The sequence below is a fragment of the Mytilus edulis genome, chromosome 12 (assembly GCF_963676685.1).
Source record: "Mytilus edulis chromosome 12, xbMytEdul2.2, whole genome shotgun sequence".
NCBI lineage: Eukaryota > Metazoa > Mollusca > Bivalvia > Mytilida > Mytilidae > Mytilus > Mytilus edulis.
This window is the reverse complement of record NC_092355.1, coordinates 20,405,969-20,431,907: the sequence shown is the minus strand read 5'-3', so window position 1 is coordinate 20,431,907 and position 25,939 is coordinate 20,405,969. Positions and strand designations below refer to the sequence as shown.

Below are 25,939 nucleotides of genomic sequence, written 5' to 3'. Positions count from 1 at the left end.
GTAGTATCCTTTATCTCTAGTTCGATGGGATAGATGCGTTCCACACAGTCACCAAATTTTGAATTATTTAGTGAAAGAACATCATCTATATAGCGGAAGGTAGAGTTAAAGGATATAGCTAACTTCTTACCTTTCTTCCTAAGAAGTTCCTGAATGAAGTCAGCCTCATAATAATAGAGGGGCACAGTTTGTTCCATTGGAATGCCGACAGTCTGTTGAAAAACACGTCCTCCGAACTTAACAAATATGTTGTCAATCAAGAAATCAAGCATCTTGATAATATCAGTTTCAGAGAATTTTTTGTTTGAATCATAGTGATCCTTTACAAAGTAGGATTTTTCCCTCCCTAAGACAAGATACTTGTATCTACGATTGCCATTCTTTTTTATGAAGCAAAACAATACCAACTCTTTCAATTTGTCTTTTAGTTTGAAGTGTGGAATATTTGTGTGAAGAGTAGAAAAGTCAAATGTTTTAATACTGTTACTAGATGAAAGAGAGTTAGATTGTATGTACTCTTTGGAATTTTTAAGTATCCACATCTGATTCACGCCACCTCTAGAATAGGCAGTTTCACAATAATTTTGAGGCCCGTCTTTGATTGCTGATAAAATAGATGTTAATAATTTAGAAAGAGGTTTCGTGGAGCACTTGGAAGACCCAGCAATATACCGTTGTTTGTAAGGACACTTATGTAGTTTAGGTATCCAATACAGTGATGGAAGATCCAAATCTTCATCTTTGGTTGAAATTCCAAAGGAACATAGAACAGACCTATGATTATCCAGGATTTCCTCTTTGGTAAGTGTCGTGAGGGAATATGTATAGTTTCCAAGTGAATTGTCAATACCTAATTCGTTTATCAAGCAGTTAATGTAATGCGTTTTACACACAAAAAACGATGTTGTTTGTGGCTTTATCTGCGGGGACAACAACATATTTGTCATGGAGGTAGGATAGGTGTTTTGCAACATTTGGGTGTTTAATGATTGACGTAGCATGGGCATTGATAGACCCATTCAGTTTCTTAATTCTGATTTGTATCAACGACCTCACTGCCTTAATCCATTCGGAAAGAGTGTCTACGTCTTCCTTTTCGCGCTTAGCCCATTGCCTGGCATAATCCTCTACTGAATCCATCAAAATTTTAAAGTTGTATTTCCAATTGATGGATTTAGGCTTACGATATTTCGGACCTTTCGATAATATTTCGGACCTTTCGATTACACATTTCGTAGAGAAATGTTATTAACAATGTTGAGGTCATCGGTATTAACGTGGCCAGCGGGATTATATGTGAATTGGGATCCAGCACAAGTGCAATCAGGAGGTTTAGACTTGAAGTCGTCAATATCGAGATCCTGCAAAACGTGTTTGTAATTGAAAATTTTAGTTGCAATAGGTTTAGTATAGGTATAAGAAATGATTGGTACAGACTGGTCTTTGAAGTATTTTCGATTGAACTAATTTATATTGAAGGATATTGCCTCAGCTGACGCCATCGAGACCTTTGTTGGCAAAAGAAAGACTAAGGAACGATCTTTTCTCTTTTTCATCTTTTCCAATGCGGACTGGCTTGAAGAGTCTGTGACTTGCAATATCCGAAATTATAGCTTCAAGTTTGTATTGGTTTGAATGAGGGTTTGTAACAGTGGATTCCAAACATAAATTGAACAGAGAATGAAGTTTTGAAAGTGGTAATGAATAAAGTTTCGTGCGAATGTGATGAATACCTAACGGCTTTTGTATAAATGGCAGCAAGTCATTAATAGAGACATAATGCAGAGAAAGTGAGGTATAATGACAATGACCATGACTGCGTCTACGTCGAGGAGTCGAGTTGAAAATATTCATCACATTCACCGAGTTACACGGAGGACAAGATAGACTACCTATACCATCAATCTTGTCATTGCAACCATAAGGTGTCGCAGTTCCCAATTGTCTAATCCAGTAGTCCTCTTTTCGTCTACGGAGAGTCGTTGAAAGATTAGGATTATTAGAGCTATGGTATATCTTTTCGATAAAGCAAACTGTCATAGAAACGATGGAATGATCGAGGTGATTGAAATACTGGTTTAGAATGTCGTTAGCATTGAGGTTAATGTCTGATCTATGACCGTACATACGTTTGTTCAGCGTTCCTTTCGTTTCACCGACGTATACCAATCCGCAAAGGTTGCACTCTAATCCATAGACGACATTTATCAATTCACAATTCAGATCACCGTAACTTCTGGTAAAATATGACTTCTTGGTCAAATTGCTAGTGAATTTACAGCTGTAATTAAACCTGCACAAGTTTTGCAGCCTTTGGTCTCACATCTCGAAATGCGACAGTGTTGTACTGTGTCATCAAAAACCAAAATGTCTTTAAGGAGAACTGAACATGGCTGTATATGTGTAATATTGCTATTGTCACTAGGACGATGATCTGAATGAGCCATGTTTGAGATATTTGTCATGTCTGGTGATGAGGGGACACCTGCCGTATCAGATGACACCATGTCCATGAAAGTAGGGGAATTTGACACCTAAACCAGTGAGGTGATAAATAATAAGCTTTCCTCATAATAAACAGCTGCGACAATGAGCATGATACACCATAATTCTGTATTTTGATATTGATGCAAAATTAGGAAGAAGTATGTTGAAGGATTTCAGGTGGTACCCAACACCTTGACTAAAATTAATTTGGCTCGTTTAATTTTCATAAAAATTTTGACAAAATATTTACTTTGACCCTTTGAAAAAAATATTAAAATATCCAAAAAATTTGAACCAATCACTTTCTCGGAAAAAAATGGTTGGATACACAGCAGTTTAACAAACACTCATTTTTGAGCATTGAGAAGCTTAATATTTCCTTAACAATACAACGTGATTAAAAAGTCTAGCCTATTTTACCGAGTTATCTCCCTGTAGTGTTAGGTACCACATTAATTTGAAGCAAATACAACGGATTCGAAGGAAAAAGATATGGCTACTCATAGACGTAAACAAATTGGGCCAACTATGACGGTTGAATGTCCATTGACTCCTGAATAACAAACTAGAAGAAGAAAAAAACATCGAAGCCCAGAAATAAGTAATTGATACAAAGTATTTACTGTTTCCTTTTAGGCCGCTAATTTCTAAACGGTTAATGATTATTAATTAGTACAATTACCACCATATTCAATCTTATCCGCCATTTATGTTTTTGAAACTTTATGATTTAATTTCATGGAAATCCATGGACTCATCATAGAAACCAGGACTAAATTAATAAAGTTATTGTCAAGAAACCAGAACATGCTTCTATTTTGCTCTTAATTTATAAAAGGTTAAACTGTAATCCCCAAAATCAATCCTTTCCTTCCTTTTGATGTATGTAACATTGTGGTAGATCTATATACATGAAAGGTTTTAACAACCTTGACTGGCTATTCAGCCCTTGCACGGTGGTAGATCAATACACTTATTCTCCAGTTAAAGTCTGGAAACAAAATGTCTTAAGACCAGGACGATGACATCTCCATACCATTATACCATGTATAATATACGTCAGCGAACTTTTCCGGTCGTATAAACATATTACTTAAATATGACCAAGAATGTTCCTTGTTGATATCCGTACCTTGACCTATAATGGTTTACTTTTACAATGTATAAATTGTGACTTGGATTGAGAAGGTCTCATTGGTACCCATACCACATCTCCCTATATCTATAAATGTCGCGTAACTATGAAACGACAAACAAGTAGATTTAAAAAGAAAATAGCCAGAGGGAGCTTTTATCATTCACAACAATATTAATGACGTGCTGGACTTTTTGATCGACAATATATTTGTTGAGTTTGGAGGATTTATATTTCAACAGACAGTCGGTATTCCAATGGGTACTTATAGTGCACCCTTGTTGGCCGATTTGTTTTTGTACTCGTATGAAGCAGAATTCATTCAGAACCTTCTAAAAGACAAAAAGAAAAAGCAAAAAACACCTTGCGAAATTCTTTAATTTTACTTTCCGTTATACATGTTATATTGATGATGTTCTATCATTGAATAACCTATATTTTAGCCAATACTTACATCTCATATATCCCCGTGAACTTGAAATTAAGGATACTTCTGATACTAGAAGGACTGCTTCATACCTTGATCTTTTCCTCAATATTGACGCAGATGGACGACTTCACACGAAAATCTACGATAAACGGGACGATTTCAACTTCCCAATTATCAATTTCCCATTTCTCAGCAGTAACATACCCTCTGCCCCTTCGTATGGTGTTTACATATCACAATTGATACGTTATTCTCGTGCTTGTTCACACTATACGGATTTCATATACAGGAGTGTGCTCCTTACGCGGAAACTGCTCCAACAAAGTTATGAGAAGGACAGATTAAAATTGACACTCCGTAAATTTTATGGACACCATCACGAATTGGTGGATCCATACGATGTGTCTTTGACCAAACTAGCTAAGGACATTTTTACCACATGGTAGATTGTGGTTTGTCATTACGTCGTCTAATCTTTTAATTATCAAACGTGACTTATTACCGATTGTGACTGTTTTGCTGAGTGTGAATTCGCATTACTATAAGACGTGTTACGGTACTTATCTAACCCAAATTCATGTATTTAGTTTAAATGTTTAATGTTATATTTGTAATTCTCATCGGATTTTGTCAAATGTGTTCACGTCTTTTCTATTATATTCATGTGTTATGGTAAAGAAAATTAATCACCGCCTTCATTAATTAGATTTCATTGTGTTCAACGTAATCTGTACGATGGTTTACGTTTGAAGTTAGATTCAAAACAAACCGGACATATAATATAATTGATTGATACCTTAGTTTGCTATTAACAGCAAACTAAGGTATCAATCAATTATATTATATGTCCGGTTTGTTTTAAGATTATATTTGAACTAAATACTGATATTACATTTAATAACAATGCACATTTCAATACTTATTAATAAGTATTGAAATGTGCATTGTTATTAAATGTAATATCAGTATTTAGTTCAAATATAATCTTAAATCAATCCGTATTCTATCTTGTTCATTCAAATGTGACGTCATTTTTCATTTTTTGATGATCTGTTTTACAAATTCAAATGTGACGTAATTTTTTTGACATTTTTTACAATTTCAAATATGACGTCACTTGGCGTTGAGGTTTAAACTTATTCGGATGAATTGCATTTCGTCGGGTTATGTAGTGTATTTCGGTTGTTTCATGTAATTAGTTAATACTTCAGTTTTATCATGTATCTTTTGTAGTCATTTTATAAAATTTACTGTTGCAAGAGTATAAATTATTCTAAATAATAGGGATGTTCTGGTACCTTACAGAAAACCCTGGCCGTTTTTGGCACAACTTTTTTGAACTTTTGGTCCTCGATGCTGTTCAATTTTGTACTTGTTTCGGCTTTCAAACTTTTGTATCTGGGCGTCACTAGTAAGTCTTGTGTGGACAAAATGCACTTCTGGCGTATCAAAATTTTAAACTTGTTGCCTTTTGTTAGCTATTATTCGTGTGTTTCTTAGTCAATTATGTTCTCCTATTTATTTGTATTGTAGTCCTGTAATGTTGTGTTGTCATTTTAATGTTATATTTCACATGGCCATAAAAGAGGGAGGTGTGGCATGCCACAAAGCCAGGTTCAACCCACCATTTTTTCATTTAAAAATGTCCTGAACCAAGTCAGGAATATGGCCATTGTTATATTATACATTTTAGTTCGTTTCTGTGTGTGTTACATTTTAACGTGGTGTTTCCGTTGTGTCGTTTGTTTTCTCTTATTTTTGAGTGTGAATTCACATTACTATAAGACATGTCACGGTACTTATCTATCCCAAATTCATGTATTTGATTTTGATGTTATATTTGTTATTTTCATAGAATTTTGTATAATGCTTAGTCCGTTTCTGTGTGTGTTACATTTTAATGTTGTGTCGTTGTTCTCCTCTTATATTTAATGCGTTTCCCTCAGTTTTAGTTTGTTACCCCGACTTTGTTTTTTGTCCATGGATTTATGAGTTTTGAACAGCGGTATACTACTGTTGCCTTTATTTATCATTCACAACAATATTTATGATGTGCAGTTTTGATAACAGCGATCCATGCATAGTGGCGTTAATATTGGATATATAAAAAATTGTCTAAATTCTAATAGTTTAAGTCCAATATCAACTGTGGAACGACATAGGCAAAAATATATATGAAAAAGAAAGAAAAAGGTCTTCCCAGTCAACAGACTAACAGTGGGCCAACGTTGGCAAATTGTCGGCCCGTTGGTCGACCGTTGGTGTTGGCTGCACAACATTTGCCCAACGTTGGCAAATTGTCGGTCCGTTGGTCGCAAGTTTATGTTGGCTGCACAACATTGGCCCAACGTTGGCAAATTGTCGGTACGTTGGTTGCACGTTGGTGTTGGCTGCACAACATTGGCCCAACGTTGGTCTGTTGTTGTAAATCCATATTATTATCTCATGCTGGTTAAAATCGGGCAAATGTTGGCATTATGTCAGTAGCAACAGAGGGCCGATATGAAATTTTGTTAATAAAAATAGATTATGAAATATTTTACGCTTTATTTCTCTTGGGAGGCTGATAATTTCGATTGCTGCATGTTTTATGAAAAGTTAATGTTATACCGAAAGTGTTTATCAATTGAAATTACGTTTACAACTCTATGTTGGGCCAATGCTGGGCCAACGTTGATCACATATTATACTGTATTTATAAGCCAGGTAAAATTTATACTAGAATATCATTACTGTAATAAAAAAAAAGTATATAGTAAACACATGAAACATAGATTGCCTGGTTAAAAGTTTAAATTTATTGCAATCATTATTTATAATAACTTTAATTATTCATTAAACTTTGTGAAACATAATAATTTAGCAATTATATGCAGAGTGATATTTGATACAGCCAGTCTGTTAATCAAGCACATTCTGATAAGGTTTACCATATGTTAGACAAATTTCAAAGATAGTTGCTATGGTAATTAAGTTTATAAGAAATCTGAATGTAATGGGATGGTCACTTTTGTATTTCCTGTTGTGTATTTGTAAGTAAAACGAAGAAAACAAAAGAGAAAAACATATCATCTGAGGTTCAAAGAGAAAGAAAGTAACATGTAACATGTGTAAGTTGTAACTTTAAAAAATCTAACATCTAATATATGTATACGATTAAGAATGACAAATACAATATGAATTTTTAATCTGAGGGATGTTGTTAAAAATTAAAACATATATTAATTTCTATCATTTTATAATGTTGATCCTGAAGTTTATACGTTTCGGGAGAAATATTTTCTTGATTTTAAATCATTTCAATCCTATGAATCGTAATGAAAGATTTGCCAATGAACATTATTATCTTCAAACAAATTGTAAATTACCAATATTTTAATAGTTTTTTTCTAAAATCTATCATTCTATAACGATAACATTTATGACCATTACTGAAGTTAATGGAAAAATCTGTCTTAAGATGTACCTTATGTTACACTTGCATGTGTAACAGTGTATTAGATATCAAATAGAGTATTTATTTCTTAATCTTATTTAAAAATCTTATCTAAATTTATTGCAAGAATATGTTGTTATTTGTATATAATTATACGGACTCGGCTGAATTTAGTTTTTTGTCCTCGGCAAAACTTTTGCAAAACAAAACCGATATTTGAATAGTAATATCAGTCACAAGAAGCTGACGCTTGAAATATAACAAAATAGGGCGGGTGGGATGGGGTGGAGGTGCGGTAAAAAACTATACCACACAGACGGATATTTATAAAAGAAAAAGACTATAAACTAGTGTCTGAATTACTTGAAGTAGCTTTTCTTTTTAATAGACAATTTTACATTTTAATATGAATTTATAGGTCAGGTATTTGAGTACTACAGAAGACAAAATAAATCAGAGTGCAAAAGGAAAAAAAGAGAACTAGGAATAATAAGAATTATTGACAACATGCTAGAAAATGCATGGGAATGGAGATGGGAAAAAATACATTCTACCATTTGATATCCCAGAATGAATAACTTTAAGAAAGTAAGTTAACATAATAGCCATCCTTTATCCTTTATCCTTTATCCTTTATCCACAGTTGTTATCCATTCGTTTGATGTGTTTGAACTTTTGATTTTTCCATTTGATTTGGGACTTTCCTTTTTTGAATTTTCCTCGGAGTTCAGTATTTTTGTGTTTTTACTTTTTATGCTACATCGGATTCGAATTTCACAGATATATATGCATAACATGTTTAATACTACCGTTAATGCTATTGTATTTAGATTTGACTTTGTATTTTTTTTTCAACTAGTTTTATTTATTTACTTAGAACATTTTTTGACAAAGTTTCCTGTAACCATTTCTACACTCAATTGTCCTGCTTAACCTACCTAGCTTGGTGAAGTCTAACTATTATGGTAAAGCATGCAATATGCTTTTTGCCTTGGCTTGTATAGGCTAGGGAAAATATGAAAAAAGAGTATTTTTTCTAACTATTGTACAAAAATGTAATGTGCCAGGACACCAGAAACAATGTATTTTTATTTTTTTTAATTTTTAAGAGGATTTAATATATTCAAAATATACATACATTGAGTACTCATTTTATTCATTACTTTATTACAGAGTCAGTGAAATACCTTTTATGAAGATATGCTAAACTGGCTAAAGGATTTAACATAAGACGGAGCCAGAAATAGTGACAAAACAAAGTGTAGCAGAAAACAAAGGGAAAACTCTTGTGAATAAAAACCATGTTGGAATACAGAACTAGAAAAATAGCTGTATGAAATGAATTATCAATGCCTTCATACAGAGCTTTGATATTTCTACATAAACTGTAATGATATTATGCAAACGGGATAAATGAATTATCATGAATAGACTTTATAATTTTCATTCTAGATCTGATTTAGCAACGTATAGATACAAAACAGATTTTTTTAAACTTTGCTGTTTGTCTAGCTAATAATAAATTATATTTAATCATACCTTTGTTTTTACATTATTTAAGAAAATTGGGTAACATGGATATGTTGATTGCATTCATTAAAATTTGGGTAAAATTCAGAAGTACAATTCCTGGAGAGACTAATTGGTTGTTGGTTACTGAAACGTTCATTGGCAAATATTATATGCATGTTCAGGAAGATGGAGAGAAAGTGGCAAAATACCAAATTTTCGGGTAGTATGTAAGACACAACATGGTATAGTGGAAATGAAAAACGCAATAATTGCAACATTTAAAAAAGTAATAGTTTCTCCATTTTGAATTGATGTAAGAACCAGGGGTTATTGCAGTTGTTGCCTGGAAGGGATTTTAGTATCCTTCATATGGATAAAAAGGTTTATAGATTGAACCAACGGAGTTCCAACGTTTGCTAACAGTTTGTATTACTACGTTGGTCTAACGTTTGTTCAACATCAGCAAGTATTATTCCATCATTGGACCAACGTTGGGCCAATGTATTGTATAAAACCTTGCAACGTTATGCCATCGTTTGGCCATCACGTTGGGCCAACATAGGGCCACTTTGCACTTATACATTGGCCAACGTTTAAAAATAACGTTGGGCCAATGCATGTAGATACGTTGGGCCAACGTTGTGCCAACGTACCAATGTTATCTGGGTTCCTTCAATCCATGTTAAAAAGAAGCATGATAATGAGTTACAGCTAATGTTTGTTAGCGCACGAAGAGTTGACGAACTGACAGATAGACTTTATATATGATAATACGTACGCCACGTCTACGACCGACATGCGATAATACATCCTTATTTATCTATATAAATAAAAATTGTTTTAAGATTATGTCGAAATTTACTATTGTATTGATTATTTGTGTTTTTGTCTGTCCTGAGTGTTCTTGCATTTATTTGTACAGTATTCCTGTCATGTAATGTTTTAATTTTGGTGATATATAAACATTGCCATAAAAGTGCGAGGTTTGGTTTGGCTTGCCACAGAACAAGGTTCAACCCACCATTTTTTCTTCTTAAAATGTCCTTTACCAAGTCAGGGAAATGGCAGCTGTTATCTTATAATTCGTTTCTATGTGTGTTGCATTGTCGTTAGTTTTTTGTTGCACTTCAGTGTTTTTGTTTTTTAATTTCGTTGTTTTCTTCTTACAGTTGATGTGTTTCTCTCGGTTTTTAGTATGTAACCCGGGTTTGTTTTCTATTAATCGATTTGTTACTTTTTTTACGGTAAACTACTATTGCCTTTATTTATAGCTAGCTTAACCTCTCCCTTGTATGGGAGTCGCATAAAATTCCATCATATTGACTACGCGGTGTGAACAAAACAAACATTTTGAAAATCAACATGCCATTTCAAATGATTGTCCGGAATTAGTCAACATTCGACTATTGATATTATACACCTTTATGCGTCATAAACATCCAAGCAAGAGATTGACATTTTGTTTAAGAATTTATTCCTACCATGCAAACACAAATTATGTATAATACATAAAATGAAAATAAGGCATTGCCGAAATAGTTGAAAAGTATAACACACTTATACCACAACAACAGCAAACTCCTCCACAGAATAGACACAACTAACACAACAAATAAACTACAGTGTAGATGAAAATCATTTGTCATTGACTATCCAATCCAAATGGTGGTTGAAGATACACGAAGCTAGCAGTTAAGGCCTAGGTAGATACTGCAGTTTGCTGGATACTATAATAGACACAAATCTGAATCACTGTTCTCTAGGGATCAAGTCCAGGCTCGAGTTCTTGGTGAGTTCTATAGTTGTTGGGTTTTTTTTTGTTATGTTTCTGTTCCTAAACCCACCAACAAGTTGCAAGCTATCAGAAGTCCGACCCATTCAGTCATTGTGAGAGGGCTGATACCGTTGTTGGTGCTCAATAATTCTAATTATTTTTGGTCGAATGCTTGTCACCTTGTCATAAGTCATGAATTGTACATTCGTATTATAATGTAGAGTTTGTCAAAACTTTATCGTTAAATTAGTTAATCGTCATTTTCAACGAAACATGTTATCGTTAACTGGTTCCAAAGTGCCATGTTAATAAAGCGACCATGTGCACATGTTATCAAGGACAATTTAACAATTTTAAAAATCCTTTGTTGTTTTGGTTATAAAATACTATGTTTTGGCATCGTAGTTGGAGTTTTTAGTGTATTTGTAATGAATATTTTATATTCTACAAGAAATGAATGTTAAAGTTAAACAAACTAATGGTCCCTAATATCTTCCCTGCGATGTGTTCATACATAAAATTCATCATCCTACTATAATGCTATCCGTTCAGATCATTTAATCGCCCTTGTACCATAAAGAAAAGACTTATACTGAACTAGCAGTTCACTTTGTGTTCAAGGGGCCACGTGAAACAGGCCTCCAACAGGATGTTCTTGCTGAAGGACCATTGGCACTCAAGGCCGTAACTACCTATGAAACAATAAAATATTGACAATATGTACACGAAGAACTTGAATTTATATTATAAACAACACAAGTTTACAGTTTTAACAGTGTTATCATGATACGTGATATATGTCTGTCATTTTTCTGATTTTTGATCGAAAGTGAACCGTTTCAGTATTTCTTTTTTTCGTGTGGACGTCCGTCTGTTATTCAGTATTGAGGGGTCAGTATTCGGACGAGAACACATATGAAACTTTGCTTTCAATAATTTTGAATAAAAACTTAACTATTCACATTTATTTGGGGGCTCAATTAAGCAGAGGAAGTTCCTTTTGTATTGTGAATCTTTTAAGGTATCGGAAATTCGTTACCGGCTGAATCAGCTGTTGGATCGTTTTTTTAAGTCTCCCGATCGTACGAGAACATTATGGTCAATGCCTTAGTAGGTAACCATCCGTTGTTGCAGGGACTTTCTATACTAAGTATATACTAGAATAGTATAGAATAGTATAGAAAGTCCCTGGTTGTAGTTATATAGATGTCTGTTCAGCTTTCAACAATATTGAAATTCAAGATCCTCGATAAAAAAAAATATCTTGCGTTCTATAATCTTGCTTTATATGTTTTTTGAACTTACCAGTTTCTAAAAAAAATATCTTTAAATACAGATAATAATTGTTTGCATGAAAATTGCTCCAAGGATCCAGCAAAACTGATCTTTCTTAAAGTAAGGAAACCGAAGGAAAACGGGTAATTTTTAGCCATATCATTTGAGAAAAAAATCCGCGGTCACAATGTATTTAATGTTAACAATTATAGGTCAAAGTACGGCCTTCAAGATGGAGCCTTGGCTCACCCCGAACAGCAATCTCAGCTTGTTTTTGAATAAAAGTTGCTTCCAGGTTCAAGCAATACTGATGTTTCTTAAAGTAAGGAAATCGAAGGGAAACGGGTCATTTTTAGCCAATGACTGAGAGAAAAAAAAATCGGCGGGGGGGCTGCGCCCCCAAACCCCCTATCTTGGGGGCCTCAATTGGCGACCCCAAACCCCTGTCTCCCCTGAATTCGAACCCTAGTTACGGCCGTCACTGGGCTGTGTTCTGCTCTTTCGTCGGGTTGTTGCCTCTTGATTCCACATTAGCATTAATGTTAATTTAGTTTCTCCTGGTAATAAATCTCATAGATGGATTTTTTATGCGATATTTTTTTTTATTGTTCTTTTGATTTTAGAACAGTCGATGCTTCCGTTGAATTTAATCAACGGTTCCATCCCCAGGCCACAACTTTTACTGCACTTGCAATAATTATATTGAGCTTCCAACATAGTTACTGTCTTAGTGGTAATATCAGCACAGCTCGAGGTATAACTAGGTTATTTGCACTGTGCCAGACATAGATATATAAATAACAATTAAAAAAGAAGCTCGAAATGTGTTGGGTATACAAATACTCAGCAATATCATCAATACCATTAATGTTATACATGAATAGTTAACACAGAAGAAATCCTTCCAGGACACTTGTGTCTACCCTACTTTTTTGTTTGGTTTCTTGTTGCCCAGTCTTTAATTCAGAAAAAGTAACAAATGTGTGTTAACCCTATTTTTGTTATGTTGCCCACTTTAAATCCTTCGAATTCTATGGTGTGATTTGTGTACTTGTTTTCTTTATCTTTTTTTATTTTGCCCATGATGTTGTCAACTTTGTCTGTTTAATTTTTCATCTTATGTTTAATGTTCTGATAATCTCTTACACTTTCTGAAACTTTCCTGCTTCAAACCAGAAACTTGAAAATTGTTTTTTGCTGTTTCTCCAATAAGCAAGCTGTTTTTAGGAGAAAGAGCAAAGAGTGGTCGGTTAGAGTCAGGGATGGGGTAATCGTAATCTGTAATCGTAATCGATTGTAATTGATTACATTTTTTCAAGTAATCGACAGTAATCTGTAATCGAAGACATTTTCGATTACATGTAATCGTAATTTAATCGATTACAGCAAAAATTTGGATGTAATCATCGATTACTTTTCGATTACATTTCGATTACTTTAGTAAAACAGTTTGATGAAAAATAACCTATTTCGGAGGAAAATGTGTATGTTATCACTTTGTAGTACAGATAAAATATTATGCATTAACAATACTTGAGATTTAAGCAACTGCCTAAATCTATCTATTGTCTTTAGCTGCATTATGAGTAACCAGATCCCTCCCCTACCTAAATTTACTTTATATCTAGCTTTTGAAACAAATGGATGTATGTGCTTGTCAATAATTCAAGAGCTTTAATATTTAAATAAGAAAATAGATTTGAAAAACTAAAATAGATCTTAAATAAGAAATGTGTCTGTCTTTCGTTAAGTTCTGTACTACATTTTTTAAAAGTAGTAAGCTTATTTGTATTAAAGGAGTAGGGGCAATAAGGCCCTTATTTGGCCCAAAAATTACTGCAAGTTTAAAAGTTATCATACATATTTTTAAATTACTGAAAACTTGACTAAGGTATAAGGTACTAAGAAAAACAAAACAAATTTGACATCGAACAAGTTACCATGGCAACAAATCATGACCTAATTTGCATATTTTGTTAAATTTCGTGATTTCCTTGTATTTTCATCAAATTTTAAGTATAATTTAGATTGAAAAAGTATGTGCGCACCCAAGAAACAACTTTATATTTGGTGAGATTATGCCAATAGTTATAATAAAGCTTCTGTTAAATTATTTTGTTGTTTCTCGGCTGCGCAGGATGTTTCCTCAAAGGAAATAATGATAGAAAACTGCATAAATTCTATATTTTTCATCGTTTTTGTGAAAACAATACATATTATGACGTAATTGTGACGTCAGCAGATAAAAATCTTTCTGTTTTTAATTTATATTTCTTGACCCTATGCATTTCTAAACATTATGTGCCAATTTTAAATGGTTATCAAACATTTTATTTTCTTGGGCCAAAACTAGGCCTTAATGCCCCTACTCCTTTCCTGAAGACATCATTTTCAATCAGAGTTGAAATTAAAGCTTAGAATACATAAACAGTTGATTTCTTAAATGTTATGATATATATACATGTATATAAATTAAATTAAAAAAGAACACAAAATCCTTTTAACAATGAACCAACGGCAATGCATAGCAATTCTTTTTAGAAATAGATACATGTATCCCTTTGACACTATTAATATATTTTGTATATAATTTGATTGGAGAAGTTAACAACATTCTTGCCTTTACTAATGAGATGATCAAAGTCTTCTTATCAATAACAAACATACTTTGTTTTTATTTCAATTATCTTATGTCTAATAAAGAAGGAAATTTACAATATTTAGCCCCAGGTTATAAATTGTACTCCAGTGGCAGTTAAATAATCTGTAATTAGGGTGGTTATCCAAACAAAAGTTTTAAAACATGCATGTCATTATAAAAATAAATTTTGATCTTAAAAATTAGCTGAACTAATTAATTATTCTACTTTTTTTTATATTTCCTTAAACATTGTAATTAACTATGCTAAAATATTTTTTTTTAAAGAGTAAAAACAAAAAAGCTAACGTGTCAGTAAGAAAGCTAATTTTTTTAAAAACAATTAGTTATGAATAAGTGATTATTGCAATGTGATGACATCTTTCATATATGTTGAAAGTCAAAATTACGAGATTTTTTAAATATTTCTAATTTTCATCAAGAGATTTGATCTAAAAAGCAGCTATTAACTTATAATTTAGAAACAATGCTTTGAATGATGCATTAGGTAAAGATCTTAATTTCCACTATATATACAAATGTTGAGCAATACAATTGTGTTTTACTCATGTTATTTTTTGTTGAAATGTTGAAGTATGTAATTACTTTTGATAAAGTAATCGATTGTAACGATTACATACTAAAATTTGAGTAATCGATTATTAATCGATTGCACAAAAATCCTTCATGTCATTTGTCAGTAATCGTGCCCATCCCTGGTTAGTCAGAATAATGTGTCAAGGTAGTGTGGCATGTCTTCATGCAACTTTCTTCTCATAAACTAGCTTGTAAAAATAAACTCATCATAGATACCAGGATGGAAAAAAAATGATTTACGCCAGACGTGCGTTTCGTCTACAAAAGATTCATCAGTGACGCTCGAATCAAAAAATGTTTAAAAGGCCAAATAGAGTACTAAGTTGAAGAGCATTGAGGACCAAAAATTTCTAAAAGTTTTGCCAAATACAGCTAAGGTAATCTATTCCTGAGGTAGAAAAGCCTTAGTTTTTCAAAAATTCAAAGTTTTGTCAACAATTAATTTATAATTATATATAAAACATATCAATGATAACTCAAGTCTACAAAGTGCTGACTACTGGGATGGTGATACCCTCGGGAAAATAAATCTCCACCAGCAGTGGCATCGACCCAGTGGTTGTAAATAAACTCATCATAGATACCAGGATAAAAAAAATATTTACGCCAGACGCGAGTTTCGTTTACAAAAGAGTCATCAGTGACGCTCGAATCAAAAAATTGTTTAAAAGGCCAAATAGAGTACGGACTCAGTATGTCTGTCTAGCATTGAGCAGGGTTAACACTCATACCAAGTTATCATGTTCTCATCCTGAAAATGCATTAACTTGATTTGACATTGAACATCAAACAACCTATCTATTCGTTCAACCTAAGTGACTTTTTCCCTTTTTGAAGAATTGATGAGAATATCTTCAATAAAACATTTTATTTAATACAGGTATTACAATGTACTGTACAACTGTCAAAAGGAATGAATATCAATTGTTAATATAAAACCTACTTTAAACATGTTTAAAAATACCAGTAAAAGCTCATAACTTTGTTGACAGATCTTTGTTGCTGCACTCACGGCCCTGATTCCATTTAAGATTTAACGAGTTTTTCATACCAGGTGCTTGACGAACATTTGTCAATCAGAGAAGGCCAATAAAAATGCATTCAATCTTACTGTATATAGGAGTGACAAAATACACAATTACACATGTACAATTATACATGTACATTCATACATATACAGATCTTTATGGAGATTAAGAACTTTCAATGGTATTTTTAAATGTGTTGTACATTTCAGAGGAAGTGACTATATTTCCAATTTATCTTATCACATGATCATACAAAACATTTGGAGACTTAGAAAATACCTGAATGCTAGCTTGCAGTCACCTTACTTGCTGTAATAAGAAAAATCCTGGTGACAAATAAAAACATTTTTGTGAGAGCTTTGTGACTAAAATAAATTCTTAATAGTTGATGTTAATTCTTTGTCATGAAACTTTATTACAAATTAGAACAAATATATATATTTGGTACATCATTAACTAAATCAAATAACTGCCTTTCATTTGTTTTTATACATCAACCCCAGTTATATTTAATCTTACAATTTACAAATCAGTGTCAGCATCATTCTAAATGAGAGAAAAAAATCTCAACTTATCATATTGTCTCATTCAATCTTTAGTAATTCAATAAATTTAAATTAAAGTTTCTCAGAATTAAAAAGATAAACAAATACCATAGAGAAAAATATATGGAAACATACATTAAATACTTATACAGCAAGTTAGGCAAATGTTTAATTCATAATGAGCAAGACTTCTTACACTGAAAATATGCTTTATGTAACAATCTCTTAAAATAATGGACAAAAAACTTCATCTTAAATTTTTCAATATACTTTGTATGTTTCTGATGCATACCCTGTATTGTGATATGTTTCTGTGTTTAAGGTAATTATTGAAGGCCTGTGTGGTACCAAAATAAAATTTAGAATAGCATTCTTTTTTAACCCTTCCCCCAAAGATGTAAAAGTTTAATGGTCATTCCCTAAACATGGCAAAGATTTAAATTCATCTTCTAAGGCACAAGCTTCATACCAAAATTAAATTAAAAATCAACCAAATATATAAAATTTTAAAACTTTGAATGCTTATAAACAAAAAATTCCAATTTGTACAAATTTGTCACTTTAGATTTTAAATTTTATTTACTTCATTAACACCAATGTAAAAAGTCTTGCTAAATACACTATGTAAAAGGCAAATATCAGTGTCAATATTTTGATATAAATTTCACTGGAAACATGATAAAAATAGGGTTTTCCTACACCAACATTTATATTTATTTAATATAAAGAAAAGTGTCACTGTTTACATAACGTAATTAAGTATCATGTCTTTAGGTAGTATCCTTTTACCAACATCCGTGTTTGCATAACGTCTGAAATATAAAAAAACAAAATCGGTTAAAATGAAACAACAAAACTATTCAAATATCGTAAAACCTTGAAAATTCAAATTTAGAGGAGTGACAATCACTATCTGGCTTGCTTAGGCCTAAAATAGAATATTATTTGTTTCCCTCAATCCCGATGGACCTTGCAAAAATGGTCCGACTGATTAAATTTTATTGTCAAAACTAAGTCAAATATTATTTTATAAATTACAATATCAGGCATGATGGATCGACCAATATTGTTCTAGTTTTTTTGGAAAAAACAAAAATATTTCCCCCTACCTCCCTACCCACATCTGACTTGGCCAGGTTGGGATTGGGGAAACAAAAAATATATTAATTTAGGCCTTATATTTGATTAAAATATTATTAGGGTGTACATGTATATCAATTACAGAGGAATAAAACAAAATGACTGAGAAACAATTATATAACGGATTCTCCTTTTACTTGATATTACTAATTACCTTAGCTGCATTTGGCAAAACTTTAAGGAATTTTGGTCATCAATGCTCTTCAACTTTGTACTTTATTTGGCCTTTTTATTAAAACAAATTATTATTCGAGCATCCCTGATGAGTTTTTTGTAAACAAAACATGTGTCTGACACAAATACAAAATTCTAACCCTGGTATTCATGATGAGTTTATTGATATCAATTTCAAACATCATAACATTGTAAACCAACTTATTTTGGGTGGTAATTAATTTCACAATAAGTCTTTCCTAGCGAACTTTGCAGCAATTTATTTTTCTAGATATTCTATTTTTCTAGATCTAATAATAATTCCTAAAATGCAAGTACAACAATAAAAGAAGTCTTTAAATTTCTATACAGGCCTTATAAAATTTATACATGTGTTTCAATGAAATTGCATATAAAAATTAGGATAGGTAGGTATAATAACAGTTTAATATTTTAAAGAGTCTTTGTCAGGTTTTAACAGAGGGAATTGTTTAACTTGAGTAGTGCTTTTTCAAAAGTGGCAATAACAATTTAGAGAATTAAGGCACTTCAAATTAGCATAGGCCGATCCATATGAGGGCCCTGGGCCCCCTTTTTGTGGGAAAAATTGTGGTTGATTATATAGGGAATCACAGAAGCGTAACTGGAGCGGCCCACCTCTTAGGTCGGTCATCCCCCCGCCCCCTTACAAAAAGTTCTGGATCCACCACTGATAAGTGAAGGTAAAGTGAGCAGAAACATAAGTATTTTTTTTTAAATGTGTGGCCAGATATAGGTTCTGCAAAGTGCTGGAAAAAAGAAACGTGTCGGTAGAGATAAATATACATACCGTAGAGAATATCGGGGTAGATAAATATACATACCGTGGCGTAGAGAATATCGGTGTAGATAAAATATACATACCATAGAGAATATCGGTAGAGATTTTTAAGCTGCAACATCTTTCAAGTTTTCTGGTAGTGCAACCTTAGGATGTTTACTTTCAAAATGTTGTTTGTATGTTTTAGGATCAGGCATCATAGACTGAAAAAATAATCTTATCTCTATAATACATGTACATGTATGTTTAAGGTCAAATTAGTTAATCAATCAATCAAGTGACTAATTTTAAGGATCTAGTATTACAAATAAATAGTACATAAAATATATAATGTTCTGTAAGTTCAGAAATAATTGCTTGCATTTAATATTGTGATTTTGTCATTTAAGACTAAAATGTGTTTCAAATCTTACAGATATCAAGACAAATCTTGTTTAATTCTTAAAAAAAAGAGTTTTAATTATTGCAATTATTACCCTATCCCATTTTCGCAATAATAACAATCCTCGCAATAATTTCTGCATTTACTGTACATCATTAATAGAGAAATGATAATATTTACAAATTTTTTAGTACATTGTACATGTACTCTAAAGGGTAAAACACATGATTGTAATTAATGCATCTTATAACCAACAAGTTTTTAATGCTACATTGTTTTTATGTTTTGAAGTTTAGTGTGCCACTGATTTCTCTAAAATAGTATACAATTGCACTTTATTGTTAAGGGGGTATCTTGATCCCACCTCCTAGTGCAGGGTTTTTTCACTGTACATGCTGTAGGTTGGAGGCCATTTGGTTGGGTTGGTGTCTCTTTGACACATCCTCATAAGAACACTTTAAAGTAACAGTGTATTAATAATCAGAAATAATTTGATTGATTTTCTGTTTTTTAACGGCACTGTTAAGCACTGCTTTTGGGCTTTCGTGGTAACCAGAGAAAACCACAGACCTTCGATAGGAAAACTGACATCCTAGTCAATTAACATGATTAAGATTAGAGACAAGTGCACCCACACGAGCAGGGTAAGAACAATCTGAGTGTTGACTGGCTAAGGATTAGTCAGTTACTTAGACATAACAATTTAGTCAATACATAACCATGATAACCATGGTAACACTTAATAAATAAAAATTTATCTAATAATTGTTCATATGTTTTTTAAGTTGATTAAGTTTGAGCCAAAGCTCTGTGTTGAAGACCATACTTAGACCTAAAATGATTTACTTATATAAATTGAAACTTGGATGGAGAGTTGTCTCATTGGCACTCATATCACATCTTCTTATATCTATATACATTGTAGTTAGGCTATGGTGTATTTATACATACCATACACACAGTACATTTATGTGTTAAAGCAGCTGCTGCAGCCTTCTTTGTGTCAGTTCCAGCCATCTTCTTCAACTTGGCCTGCTTTTCAGCATTTTTCATCTGAGACTGGATTTTTTGTTGACCACGAGCCATACTAAAAGTGTTCAATAAGAAAAGAATTAGGCATTTTTACTTTAACAACCAGATGCTACTCCACAGGTCCCAGCTTTGTAAATTGTACGACTGCAAAGGTCAAACCCTGAACAGTTGGGGCAAGTATGGACACAACATTCAAGCTTGATAAAGCTCTGAATTTGGATTGTGATTAAATAGTTGACACAGAATGAATGTCATTGAATGTGGTCAAATGAACTTAAAAAAAATGTTTGTTTTTTTTTTTTGCCTTTGAGCAATACACTATGCTGTTGAATATAAATCCCCCCAAAAAAAGAATATTTGCAGAAAATTCTTTTTAAATTCTGAAATCTGAAATGAGAAAAATTGTACCCCCATAACTTACAGTCATGGTTAAAATTAATATCAATTACCTCTCCACTTTACAGACCTTTGGTTCATGTCATATATAAAAATAATATATCAATGCTGGTCGAAGGCATCATTAACATAATCATCCAAGTTGGGAAAAAACCCGGGTTTTATGAGTATTGCCAAGCCCAGTGGGAAATACTGGGAAAACCCAGGTTTTACTGGGTAATACTGGGTAATATAAAATACTGGTCTAAATTTTATAGAGGATTCATTGATCAAACACAAATGTAATACATTTAAGATATTTATAACTTGTTTTATTTGTCTAGATTGGTCAAACTGTAAATATAAGGCAAAAAAATCATTTTTTTTCTTCAAATAAGTATAACTCCTATTAACATGATTAAGAATTAACAATTACATTTAAATAATGTACATGATGTATATGTACAAATGTACTGTCACTAATTGATAAGTAATTATTCAGATTAGAACACAGATTTGTTTATGGAACATGAATAATTAGCCCTTTCAATTCTATAAAAGTTTATGGCATGACCCCTTACAGTGTTTATTTAGCAATATGAATGTCATGAATGTATTACATTTAAAATAACAATTCACTTAATAATGCATTTTTATCAGTTTGGATTATTGAAACAATGCTTGGTAATTAACAAAGTATCCTTAAATATGCAAATCTTGTAATCTGCTTACATATATCATGCATGGCATGTATATAGAATAAATAAAGAACACAATAAAATTGAATTTTTTATTCTACTAGAAATGACTCAATGGTTATCTGTATAAAAAGTATATATTTAGCTGTGATACTATAAAATTACACCAAGTCTAACTATTTTGTGTTAAATAAGCTTAAAAAATCATATTGCCCAGTAATGCCCACTATTACCCATTTCTGGCAGTATTGCCCAGCCCGGGAAAACCTGGGTTTCACCTGGGAATTCCCGGGCAGGTAATACTTTGCCAACCCTGTAATCATCCTCACAGTGCCTGATCTACAGATCACCAAAAGCCATTCCTACATAGGATACAACGTCCGTTAACAAAATATTTCGTACACATGTTGTTAAATTTGTATTGGACAAACTTTTTTGGAATGAACCCTGCTCTTCAAGTATAAAGACACAGAGTCAGGTTCGTCATATCATGATTTCAAAGCTTTCAACATCGATTTCAAACAAATGCTTTGAAACTCTTTATGCAAGTGTTCCTGTCAAACGCACAAGTGATACCAAACGGACTTTAGACCTTATATAACATTTGTACAAGAAAGATAAAACCTGAGGATTCGGGTAAAAAAGTTTTGAGCAGAAAATACAAAAATAAGATTTTTGTAGGAACGGAAAAATAAAACAAAATAAAATCTTGCTGGTACATTGGTAAATACAAATATAAGATTTACAGGCAGAACAAATTTATAGGGTCATCAGTAAAGGGCAAACAAACAATATTCTAATTTAAGCCTAAGTTCAATAAAAAATCATATGTAAGCATGGTAACTGACAATATTATACCACCATTACCATGGTCATGCACAATGACCATATCAAGAAAACTAAGATGTACATGTATATTGAGGAAATTTCAAAAGACAAAGCAAAAGTTCTCTGATAATCTATTAAAATGTCTTAAAAGTATTTTTTAATAGAAGTTAATTTACTAAATATAATTATTTCAACAAATCAGTTTTCATTGGTAATCATGGTAATACAAAAATGTTCTTAAATTGAAGGAATCATATGATAATTATGATAGTTAGAGATAAATTTCAGTGATACATTTATACCATTACTGCTAGATAAAAACAAGTGTGTATCCAAATTTTACAGGAACTTAATTGATTTTATAAAATGGCAGACACATTTGCATGCAAGTATGACAAGTGTAAATATTGTACATGTACATCAGGGGCGTAGCTACCCGGAGGCACGACAGCACGTGCATCCACGTCGTTTTCACAAATAAAAAAAATAAAAAAATAAAAAAAAGCAGAAGAGAGAGATGAGTTGGTCAATCGGAATCGGAGACTGTTGGTGTCTTTCCGTCTATCCCGGATATTAGTTTGACAACCTAGTTACAAGTGTTGATGAAGCTGTTCATTCAGAAAACTTGAAGATCGTAGCTCCGAAGTTGCGTGCACATTGATTCGGCATGCAAAAAAAGAAATCGCAAAATAAAAATTTATAAATTGAATGTTAAAGGAAACACCTATGTTGTCACTTTTTTTAATTGATGACATATCATTAAATAACGACATTTGGTTTCAAAATAAAAAAAAACTTGGAGATTATGACAAAATCGGAAGGTTACTTGTATTTTTTACAAGATTTTTACTTTTGAATTTGTAATACTCAGTCTAAGATATGTAGTTTTGGAGCACATTTTACAGTGAACAGTTCATATCAGTTTGGAATGAGATGTACCAATCGACATTAGAATTGTCAGATCCCTTCGATATCGTTGAAAATATGCCGAGGCGATGTGGTTGGCAGACTACCGGAGCCAATCACCCTGCAACCACGCCAAAACAGTATTGGAAAGTCTCATTATTTTTTGCGTTCATAGACCATATGATAAGGCAACTGGAGAGTGGAGTCGCGTCAAGTTATCAGAAAATCGCTTCTTTGTGCTCTATCTGCTTCATCGTGTTGTAGGAAATATCACAAACGAACAAATCTCAATATTGTCTGAAACATACGAAACTGACCTAGCATGTAATTTTGACGAATTCAATTGGGAGGTCGCTCGATGCCGAACACGAACGCTGGTTTATAACATCTCGCGAGTGCTACCATGCCATGATGGCCCTGAGATCTATCAGTCACGGTAATACGTATGTAATTGAAAACAAATGTACGATCAACAATGAACAACGAAAGATACATAGCATTACTGCATATTCATCGGGATTTCAGTGTGAATGTTGACAAAGTAATAGAGAAGTTTGTTTCTGCCCAGACCCGAAGAGCAGATTTTGGACAATTTTGAGTAAATTCTGTATCACAAATATGTGTTGTTTATGTATTACTATATTCAGAAGATTTATTAATAGTTTTACATTCATAAATTTTTATCTAAATATAGCTCCTCTTTTAACCGTCCTATGACATGTATGACCGAAAACCGAATTTTTTTTTAAAATCTGCATAATAGGGTCCCAAATTTTTTTCGCCTCGCCCCGCTCGGCAATAGTTGCTTCCACATCGTTTCTTTCTAGCTACGCCCCTGTACATGTAGATACATGACATCCCCCCTATTTTCTTGATAACCTGAATCACCTACTGTGATCATCATACATTTGTAAACATGGTAAATGTCACAAGTAATTGTACAACATGTTCAAAACTGAGTTTCTTTTAATTTTGACAAAGCTAAGAATTTTCTGAGTTACTGTCACTAGATTATAAATAGAGCACATTTTCACATTTTTTTTTTTAAATCTGAAGTAAAGATCTGTTTTGGTACTTTTGAAGCTTAAGAACAAGTATTCATTATTCTCTTACATCATGTACATGTTCAATGTGTGACACTAACATTTGACTAACCATTGCTAACCATGCTAACTTTTTGTCACATTAATTGAACTTTTAACAAAAGAGTTGTAAATGTTTGGAATAATATTGGTGAATTTAACAGAAACCTATTTAATGTACATGTATGAAGGCTAAGCATAATCTAAGTCATTGTAAGTTATGTAAGAGGTGTTCTTCGAATTCTTGTCCAAGTAATTATGACGTCTTAAAAGGCAAATATCATTTATATTAACTTTGACCCTGAAATAAGGCGTCAAGGCAAAAAAATAAAACAACCTTTCAAGACTTCATAAATAGTTGGACTAGTGTTCTTCCGGAGATAAAAGTAATGACGGAACATTTTATGTTCATGCTTATTAATTCAATATTGAAGTGTCATCATAACCTATGAATTTACATGTTCCAAAAACAACTCTCCATATGTTTACAATATTACATGATTCGGTACAATGAACATTACAAAGACTGACTAGCCTCAGGGCATATTGTATATGTTATGTCTATAAAATTAGACACCGACGTCAAGACAAGAGTTCGCATAATATCTGAATCTTCAATTTAAAAATTATTTTCAACATGGTTCAGATATATCAAAAAAGACAAACTAAGATTTAATACACAATTTTGGAAAAGATGATTTATTTTCCGAGACGACGTCATTTTAAAATTTGATATCACCTAGGCTAACGATATAATTTTAATATCGAGCTAACGTATTTTAAGGAGCCCTCTAACTTCAAAAACACAAATCTTCATAATTTTAAAGATACTTTGTGTTCAAAGCAGAAATTAATTGTCTCAACCTATCGTTTTATTAACATTTTTACCTGATCTAACTAACACACCGTTTTTGTTTGCACAACCGGAAGTAAAGAGAATTGACATAGATATGTCTAAATACCTAAATATAGAAGACAATGACAATGTACCAGTACCGTGCGAGGGCTGTATAGCCAGTCAAGGTTGTTAAACACTTCCATCATTAGTAACGATATTCCGAAAATTGAATTATAAAAACCATTTAAGTCAACAATGTTTGTCGATATGTTTTCAGTATGCAATGAACTCAACGTTACCTTTCTCGCTGTGTGATAGCAATACGTCATTGGAATAAGCTATTATTTTATTGTACAACGATTATACAAGTGCTCAATGATATCACTGCTTCTTTGTTGATTATTTACTATTAGGTGACAATCGATAAAATACGGCGATAAAATACTGCTTAAAAACACGACAACTAATTAGCTGCCATATTTTCACATCATTTCAGACCGAGAGAGAAAAAAATGACGATTATACGTTATGGATGCGTAAAAAATGATAAAATCGTGCATAGAAGACGATTAATTTAGTTAAACTTTTTGATATATGAGACAATATCTGAAAAAGTCTAGTTTTTGGCAATAAGAAAAAACCAAAAAAAAATTCTTTAGACCCGGTATTTTAATAGCACAAATCGAAGAACATACATTGGGGATCTAGGAACTGTTGTCTGTAATTCAAATAATTGTTTAATAAGGAAACAATGGCAATTTAAAAAATGGTACAAAAAAATCCAGCTCTTTCCTGTTACCAAAGTGAATCAATTTTAAAAAGTTTCTA

General features: G+C 32.4%; 1 protein-coding gene across 1 annotated transcript; it reads right to left on the bottom strand.

The window, feature by feature from the left end:
- Window positions 1–16,137: 16,137 nt before the first annotated feature.
- On the bottom strand, window positions 16,138–25,235 carry LOC139497992 (zinc finger protein 706-like). Its single transcript, XM_071286260.1, has 4 exons — window positions 25,162–25,235; window positions 20,304–20,439; window positions 19,054–19,173; window positions 16,138–17,669 (listed from the first exon to the last, which is right to left on the bottom strand). Exons 2-3 carry the CDS (start codon window positions 20,436–20,438, stop codon window positions 19,078–19,080), a joined length of 231 nt encoding a protein of 76 aa, XP_071142361.1. The 5' UTR covers window position 20,439; window positions 25,162–25,235; the 3' UTR covers window positions 16,138–17,669; window positions 19,054–19,077.
- Between the last annotated feature and the right edge of the window lie 704 nt (window positions 25,236–25,939).